The sequence below is a fragment of the Macrobrachium nipponense genome, chromosome 8 (assembly GCF_015104395.2).
Source record: "Macrobrachium nipponense isolate FS-2020 chromosome 8, ASM1510439v2, whole genome shotgun sequence".
NCBI classification, from domain to species: Eukaryota; Metazoa; Arthropoda; class Malacostraca; order Decapoda; family Palaemonidae; genus Macrobrachium; species Macrobrachium nipponense.
In genome coordinates this window covers 37,796,008-37,806,007 of record NC_087203.1, presented here as the reverse complement: position 1 = coordinate 37,806,007, position 10,000 = coordinate 37,796,008, and the positions used below count along the sequence as shown (strand labels likewise).

Below are 10,000 nucleotides of genomic sequence, written 5' to 3'. Positions count from 1 at the left end.
ACTGTCATGTGAGGTGGATCTTCCTTCAAGATCACAGACTATTTCTATTAGCATAACCAGTTTGGGCAGCCATTCGATGCTTAACGTCTTCCTCCAATACGTTCCACAACTATACATTTTTCCTTAAAACAGATAAACAAAGATCACACCATAACATGAAACAGATGTTCAATGCAGATTCTCATCGGTGAAAAGTATTTCCAAGCAAAGGAAATATTCTGCCTAGAAACAAGAGATCATCGGTTAGTTGCTGTGTCCCAAGTTACATAACAGAAAGCTGTGTATGACGATTACAACGCTCTTGCAAATCCTTGGGAAATAGAGACAAAAGACGACTTAGACGTAAGCTTTATTTTTCTGGTGCTTAATAGGAGTTTATTCTTTCTCTTTTCAGAACTCGGCCCTCCAACGTAACAGCACCACAAGTTTTGCGAACCTGACCACAAATAAGAAACAAAGAAAGCGCACATCGTTATAGTAATGAACAAGTTTCATGGTCGACTCAAGTCAGCCAGGGTGGATGCATTTCTCTTAACAGACAACAACGAACGCCTCCAGTGATAATGCGAAATATTGATATCAAAACCTGTGAACGATCCTACCGAAAATAGCAATTATTGAAGTAAACACAAATACTGACAGTTGTAACTTCACTTACAAAGAGAGGTAGCAAAAACTAGAATCAGAGCAATCCCCCAAAAACACGTTAGGATTGATTACGCCACTGAGTGTAACCAATACTTTCTATCAGTTATCTATTTTTAAAATAATTGGCTACACTAGAAGATTTCTTTAGAAAGTTAACTGATTAAAGGAATTGTAAACTATTGCCCTTCCATTCCCTTTAATGATTCCTGGGAATTTTTGTTCTTATTATTATTACAAGCAGCTGTCATAGTCTATGAGTTACACACCATTATGATTTTGGCTGTAAAGGAAAGAACAGAAGAACAGTGTGTTAGCGTTTAAGGGTGACAAGATTATTACGAGATCAAAAAGGCTCTCTCTCTCTCTCTCACACACACACACACACACAAAAGCCAGATCACTTTCCAGAATAAAAGACTATAGCCATAAGTAATCAACGGTAAACAGGTAATTGGACATTAGCATATAAATTGAAGTAGGACAAAGCCTAAGTGTGCAATGATCGGGAATGCATAAGGTACACTATTTTAATTAAGACCCCGTATTAAATTTATTACAGAGACTCGACAAAAATAAACGCGCAGATTTAATTCTCAACTCACAAACGACCGTTAAGTGTCGCAACCTGACACATTTCAGTGTAAGTACTATAGTGTAAGTAATCATCGTTGCCAATTTAGTGGAGCTTGAAACATACGCCGATGCCTTTACAAACTGTTTCCACCAATTCTAGATGGCATAGTAATGCAATAATGATAAAATTTCTCTAATATTTATGTATATACATTAGATATATACGCTAAATTCACTTATTCCCACGGTTTTGTTTAAAACTAAGTCTTATCCCCAGTTTGAAGGGTAAACACATACCAGTTGGTAACAGTGGGTGTAATTCGCTTAGATTCTAAAATGGGGAAGGGAAAATTTCCCTTCACCACTTAGCTACCGGATACACTCCACCCTTGGCTTAACTACATCTGAGATTCTCGTCTCTTCTCACCGGGAGGCTTGGGATACGACGGATCGACTTACAGGAGAGAGAGAGAGAGAGAGAGAGAGAGAGAGAGAGAGAGAGAGAGAGAGCGAGGAAACATTTCGCCAAGATCACACTCGTCCTCCTCCCTCCTCCATTCCTCTGGAGAGCGTGAGCGTTGCCGCTGCTACGCCAAATTAATTCTGTTTTAATGCGTCAGTGCTCCAGTGGTGACTCACTCGGCTACACCCCCGAACAATAACCACCTCTGTTCGTTCATTATCCCTTTGTTTTTTTTAGGGGGGTCTTTATAACCCATAAGATAATCATAGAGCCGCTTCTTGTATCTGTCCATCTGTCTGCCTACTCTATCCTTTCCACTGACGTGGGCGTCGGCCAGCCTTTGCTCTAGGCCGAGTGGCTTACGTCTATAGAGGAGTTTCTTCGTTCGTTTGTTAGAACCAGGATCCTGGTTAGAACCATCATTTCTCTGCCCCGTCGATCTGCTTATGCCTATCTATCATCAATTCAAGTTTCTCTTCACATCCATGAAAAATCATAAAATTAAATCAGCTGAATGTGCAACTGCAACGTTCAAGCAAAAAAGTGGCAATATTTACGCTCAAAACACACAAAAATTACCCACAGGTAACTTAGTTGACTACTGCAACTAATGTAGTTATCATCATCATAATCACTGCAAGTTTTTTGTGGAATATTATTATTATTATTATTATTATTATTATTATTATTATTATTATGGGTTTGTTAGTCTATGGAACTGTTCGTTATCCTGTTTTTTTCCACTGTCTCATTAATCTAACAGATGCATCATCATAAAGTGAATTAGCTTGCAAATCTCATACATGGCTAAGTAGAATTATCATCCATTAAGCGTGATCTGAATACATGAGATTCAGTACATTTCCCCCACCAAACAGCTTCCCAAATCTCAATTTCCTTATTTATCATTAGCCAGTCTTTTCTAAAACAATTCCTTAATTAAAAGCCGCAGATTTTGATAGCGTATATATATATATATATATATATATATATATATATATATATATATATATATATATAGGATGTCAACATTTCCGGTTCCCTTGGAATGTGGTCGTTAGCCCTTTGCTAAACACTTTCCCAACTGGCAGCGACCGGCAACAGTTAAGTAACTATCAGGTACATTACTCACTGCTTAGTTCAACCGAAGTATAATTAATCTTTATATTACTTGTTGGAAAAAGTATCTTTCCTCGTATCAATCTCTGGTACATTACACACACACACTACTAATATATATATATATATATATATCATATATATATATATATATATATATTATATATATCTGTGTTGTGTGGTGTGTGTAAAACCGAATTATTACCGTAAAACCCACCTATTCCCAGAACCTCTTGCCTAATTCAATTTTACTCTTTTATATCCATGAAAAATCATTAGCTTAAATCAGCTGAATCCACAATTACAATGTTCAAGCAAAAAAATGTCCACATTTGCACGCAAAACACAAAATTTATAACTTTGCGTCACGCATTCACCAGGTTAATCAAGTTTACTACGACTGCTACCAATGCAGTTATCATTATAACCACTGCAAGTTTGTTGTGGTATATTAGTATTATCATTATATTAACTATAAAAATGTTTCAACCAGTAGCTAGCAATCACCGTAGACCCAACATTAACACCATCACTTGCACAACCACTCCGCCAGCTCATCCAAATCACTTCAGGAACTACCACTGGCATTATTCATACAGAATACCATCACGAGCATTAGATTAACTCTTTGTTCATCTAAGACAAGTATATCTCGGCCACGATGTATCAGAGGAGTGGACGCATGGAGTTATACTGCATGATGCTCCGGCTAGCGGAAATAGCTGAGTCATGACTAGACCAGGACATTTAATAACTTTCTCCTTTACAGTTTCACTTGTCTCTACTTCAAGCAAATGATTCAAGGCGGTGAGTCAAAGCAGGAAGCTCCCTTACTTAATGGCGTTGACCACTTCGAAGAACTCTCTCCCTCTCTTCTCTCTTCTCTCAGTTAGATAAGTTTAAGTCTGAGTTTACCGATCTCTCTAAGCAAAGACAATGATATAGTGCCTCATAACCACAGTCAACTATCTGAAAATGCTAGTTCTTCAAGCAATGTGGCGAAAAATAATTATTCTTCAGTTAGCACTCTATCCGAGTAGCTAATAGATACGCAGAGTTGTAAAACAACTCATCGGATAATGCCATCAAAGACTAGTCCATTGATCACTTTTCCTTTTTATTAATAGAGTGACAATTAGATTCAGACCTATTCAAGTCCATCTCTTGCGTTATCTTCATAATCCTAGAAGCCTCTCTTGTATGTAGCCACCTATGAAGCACTGGAACGACTGAAAACCGCTGTTTTTTATGGCACAATTCGATGAGACCAAATATTCATGAGGCGACCTCGAGAAAATCAACTTTTGATTCCAATCAGCTCAGACCTCAGACAGTGACCTTGGCAACAATCTGGCCCAGTTCTCCCTCTAAGTTCATCCTCTTGAGGAGGAACCTAATGAATATAACTACAAAATTCCATCAAACAAATAAACACACAAACCGGGGGAGAAATAACATCCCTCCAACCTCGTTGGGAGAGGTCATCATTTCATGGGGATGATATCTTCCAGGAAATGGCCGTTCGCTGCAGTAGACATAAAAGCAACATTTACCGATAAAAATCAACATTAATATGTTACCATTACTAGCAGTAGTAGTTGTTTCAATAGTGGTATAATTAGTACTACCAGTAGTAGTTGTTTCAATGGTGGTATAATTAGTACTACCAGTATTAGTTGTTTCAATGGCGGTATAATTAGTACTGCCAGTAGTAGTTGTTTCAATGGTGGTATAATTAGAACTACCAGTAGTAGTTGTTTCAATGGTGGTATAATTAGTACTACCTGTAGTAGTTGTTTCAATGGTGGTATAATTAGTACTACCAGTAGTAGTTGTTTCAATGGTGGTATAATTAGTACTACCAGTAGTAGTTGCAGGATCACCATCGCCAAATACGAAGACGCAAATAAAGACGCCATGAAGGTGCAGAATACCCGCCATTCAAAAGCCTTCGGGTTCGAAAGACATCAGCAGCAATTAATCTGAGTGAGTGAGTTCCTAGAGACCGCAATTAATGACTCGCCGATCAGTTGAACTCAAAGGGCGACTTCGAATCACACCAAAGGACTGAAACCTCTCTCTCTCTCTCTCTCTCTCTCTCTCTCTCTCTCTCTCTCTCTCTCTCTCTCTCTCTCTTTCTCAGCGTCATTAAGCGCTCTCCTTGGTGGATGATACGAAGGCGTCATCAAACCGATGCCTGTGTCAGTCATTATTTACACTGAATTATACTTGGAAAATATTCTTCAGGATAATATCCTTACCACACACACACCACACACACACAAACACACTTATATATATATATATATATATATATATATATATATATATATATTATATTATTATATATATATATATATATATATATATATATATATATATATATATTATATATATATATATATATAATGTATATGTCTGCGTACGTGATTTGTGTATATGGCCGGGATGACAGGTATTCAATATTTTTTAAAAATACTATAACCCTAGTATCTGCACGGTGAATACAACATCATCATCAAAATAATAATAATAATAATAATAATAATAATAATAATAATAATAATAATAATAATAATAATAATAATAATAATAATAATGTCGCAAAACCAGATATTATATCCATCCGGATATAATATCTGAACCATATTTTCCTGAGTTATTTCCACACACATTCAATTCTCTCTCTCTCTCTCTCTCTCATGACTTTTAAAAGGTGGGTTCTCCCTTCTCCGGGACAATCGACATCACTCGGAGATGCAATTCCTGACAAAGTAGCATAAGGAATTCCCAGCAGCCTGCAGGTGGGCGTCACGTGAACACATAGAGTCGCATATCCGTGGCTGCACTTCTAATTGACAAATGCAATGTTTGTCTATTCTGTGGACAAGATATTCGCAGGTACCATCGACATGACCTTACGGCAGTACCTTGATAATAAGTTCTACTATAGATTTCAACCGTATCCATAATTCAAATATAAAAAGTACATATGAACAGCAAACAACAGAGGAAATATACATGCTGCCATAGAGGATAACCTTCTCTAAACACGCATACACCTGCACAACACGTGTGCATGTCCACACAATATGTATATGTGTATACATATATATGCACGCATATTATACATTACAGATACATACATACATATGCACCCACCCACACAAACATACAATATATATATATATATTTATATACATATATAAATATTTATATATATATATATATGTGTGTGTGTATAAAATATCCATATATATATATAGACAGATATAGATATATAGATAGATAGATAGATATATATATATACACACACACACCACATAGTTGAGCAGCCAGTCAGGCCGTCCCCAACTGCCGTAACCTTGAAGAGTGGAACGAACAGCAGGTGTCCAGTAGTGGCACCTCACACCTACTCCGGGTCAAGGAATGGCTCTAGAGAAGTTGCTGCCGATGCTTAGGGGATGAGTCATGCAAAGGGTGAACTTGTTATTTGGCTAATACATAAGGTTGTCATAATAATAATAGGAATAATAAGCACTTCCAGAAAGACTTTCTAAAACTGCCGCCCCACAAGGTTATCAAGGTTTTTTCTTTTTTTCTGGACGGTGCAGGATTATATCATATACATATAGGATTATCTCTATATGAATGAGTAATATATATATATATTATATATGATAATTATTAATCTAATATATATACTTTATATATATATACGTTATCTATATATCTATATATCAATTATCGATAACGGTATCTATCTATATACTATATATCTATATTATTATATTATCTCTAATTAAAATAAGTAATTAGATATCTACCGTATATAATCTCCTAGATTATCTAATGATATTATAATACTCTAAATATATATTCTCATAATATTTACGTATATATATTATATATATAATTTATATTCTATATATCTATATATATATTTACAGGTTTTCAATTAAGCAAAGACGTTATGAGTATATGTAAACAGTGCATGATAGAAAAATTTTTTATTTTTTAGACATTTCTAAATCGTGTTAGTGACTATTATTATTTTTTTTTATTGACAAAACATTACATATGTTGTAATACATATTTTTTTAATACATTACGTCAACATCTCTAATCTCTGGTATAAACTGGTGCAAACCCACATGAATACACACATACAGAACACTATACAAATTATACCAAATTTAGTATATATATTATATATATATATATATATATATATATATATATATATGTGTGTGTGTGTGTGTGTGTGTGTGTGTGTGTGTGTGTGTGTGTTGTGTGTGTGGTGTGAATGAGCTGTGTGTGTTCGTATGAAATAGGTGGCTATTGCCTCAACATTCATCATCTACCAACTACATCCATGATGAAATCCACGCGGCCTTTGCCACTTAGAAGGGACTGGCTTCGGAAAGCGTTGCTCTTCCAGTCTTCAGCAAGTACTCGTGGGGTGGGGTTGCGAGCTCCACACCATGTCTCACAGTCGTTTAAGGGCTCACGTGCCTAGTCTAGGTCTGACATGTCCTGATGGTCACCCATCCAAGAACTCATCAGCATCGTAGAGGTGTGTGAAAATTGATGTATAATATCGTTGCTCCTTTTCCACATCTAAACGTACAAGTCCTTTCCTGTCCCCCCCTTTTTTTGCGTTCATATTATTGGAGTGGCTACCAGGTGAACTTTTCATTTCAAGTTAGTGTCACTTTACCCCAAAAATTTCAAGCCCAAAAAGTTAGTGTCCCTTTAGCCCTCTGCCCCGGGCTTCGCGTCTTTCCTGCCGTGCCAAGAAACTTGATGACATCCCTTTAAGTGTCTGAAGATCACTTCTGGGCACAATATGACATACTGATGGACGCGGAAAATATTGTGGAAAAAAAAAAAAAATGTTACGAGCAGGTAAAGAAAGACCAACACATTCCGCTAAAATGGTGATCTCCGTAATGGTTGAAGTGATGGGTCGTAAGAGTTTCAAAGCTAGTCACTGTCAGCTAAGCATAGGGTCAAGTCAACGTTAAAAAATTCATTAGGTACACGTGCAGGTATACACACATAAACAGACACGATATATATATATATATATATATATAATATATATATATATATATATATATATATATATATATGTCTGTATTTATGTATACATGAAGTATGTGTGTGTTTGTGTTAGCATGAATGTGTGGTTGTAAAATACAAGAAACTGGTGGGAATACAATGTATAAATCCAAGAATTTTACAAATACAATTTGGTGTGGTGTGGATAATACCCTACATACTATAAGTGCGCCTTTCAAAGAGTTCTGACAGAGAGAGAGAGAGAGAGGAGAAGAGAGAGAGAGAGAGAGACGACATAACGCCAAAATACTGATGGCTGTTAATGACCAGAATTCTACTCCTCGGGCACCATTTGGCCCACAGCCAGAGTCGAACCTTGCATTAAAACTAACAATTTGATGGAAAGGAAGAACCAGATACCCTTTTCCATTAAAGTGAATGCGGAGGGAAGGACCCCTTGTTGCATAGGAAGGCGGAATCCTTAAGTATAGCACTTGTTGCCTTGTTCGCCCAATTGCAGGAGGCCATTGTCGTGTGTGTGTGGTATCTCCGGCACAATGAAGCTCACTCAAGGCTGAAGAAAATGAGACCTCTTTTTATCAAGAAAATCAAGTGGGGCGTCCAATCTCCGATCGGGTTGGTAACAGTTTTGCGTTCGTCAAGGAGAATATCGTCGACTTTCCTCTCACGCAGGGCGAAGACTTGTTAAAGGTTTGGATGGGACGAGTCCGTCCCCTTCAGCTGATTTTAGTCAAGGTTTCTATTTCTTAACGTTATGTTTCCTTCGTTTCATATGTTCAAGTGAACTTTGAAATTACCTTCATTTTCTGAATCCGAAAAAAAGTAGGTGAACAGGAATATTTATTACACGCACAAGTGGATGAACGTAAAATCAAATTGTTCTCCAGATGACAAGGTATATTTACCCGCATAGCTTTCTACGAAATCTATAAAAAGAATATTTCCATTAACTTACTGGAGTCTGGAGAAGATATTCACTTACCCAAAATTAAATATACTAGCAATGTGCGCCCTATAGAAATAAACAGGTGCAATAAAAAAAAATCTTAATCGTCATAAATTCATTTCACCAGCTATAAAGCTATGAAAGTTTAATCATATGCAAAAGATAACATAATGTTTATTCCCAGTTTTAATAAAAAAAAACATCAAAAAGCCCTTTGAAGGTCAACTTCTTTGCTTGTTACTTGAACTATTCCCAGGATTGTTCGTAATAGTTTATATATTTTGTGTAACTAAAAAATGTATAGCACCACTATACTTTAGTTCTAAAAAAACTTTTAACAATCATACAATAATCAATTATTATTAGAATATATTAATGTTCAAGTAATGTTAGTTACAATCGTAGTCTAAATACTTACTTATATTCAAGATTCATAAAATTAATCTTGCTTACGTCAAACCTATCCTCTTGTTAATTAAACCAAATTCATTTTATCCGTAAAACAAGTAAAGTATCTATCTATATTGACAATTGAAAGGATTCACATCACCAATCCGATAAGCCTGAAATTAATCTGTCTCGACTAAGAACATTTAATTATGACCATAATTAAAAAATTATATAGGATGTAAATCAGATGCAAATCCCTACAAATAACATTATTTTGGTTGCTAATAAAATATTTGATTCATTTTGGAGACCACTTACATCATTCAAGGCCATACATTTTTTTGAGCAGTCAAGTATATCTTAATTTTGCCAGATCACTGAGCTGATTAACAGCTCTCCTATGGCCGACCCGAATGATTACATAATTTTTACGTGGCTAGGAACCAATTGGTTTCGTAGCAACGGGACCTACAGCTTATTGTGGGATCCGAACCACATTATATCGAAAAATTAATTTCTATCACCAGAAATAAATACCTCTGATTCCGCGTTGGCCGAGCGGAGAATCGAACTTCGGAAAACCTGATATGGGTAGGCGAGCACGAAAACCAGCCGACCAACGAGGAACTTCTTGAGCAGTTTATCGGCTGTTGCATTCATAGTAAAAATATTCGAAACAGACACTTACGTTTATACCGAGATACCCCACCCATGGAAATGAAACTGCTGTACAAAGATTTGGGGAACAAACAGCAAACGACATTCCTTTCCTCTTC

At 36.2% G+C, this 10,000-nt stretch overlaps 2 protein-coding genes across 14 annotated transcripts in view; both read right to left on the bottom strand.

Moving 5' to 3' along the window:
• LOC135223054 (spore coat protein SP65-like) overlaps positions 1-4,744 on the bottom strand; it is a 130,316-nt gene extending 125,572 nt beyond the window's left edge. The window contains exon 1 of the mRNA XM_064261562.1: positions 4,384-4,744. Coding sequence (XP_064117632.1) covers positions 4,384-4,744 — 361 coding nt within the window. The remainder of the gene's footprint in view (positions 1-4,383) is intronic.
• The window catches only part of LOC135222681 (protein tweety-like), a 241,845-nt gene that overhangs the window by 219,060 nt on the left and 12,785 nt on the right, over positions 1-10,000 (bottom strand). The window lies entirely within an intron of this gene.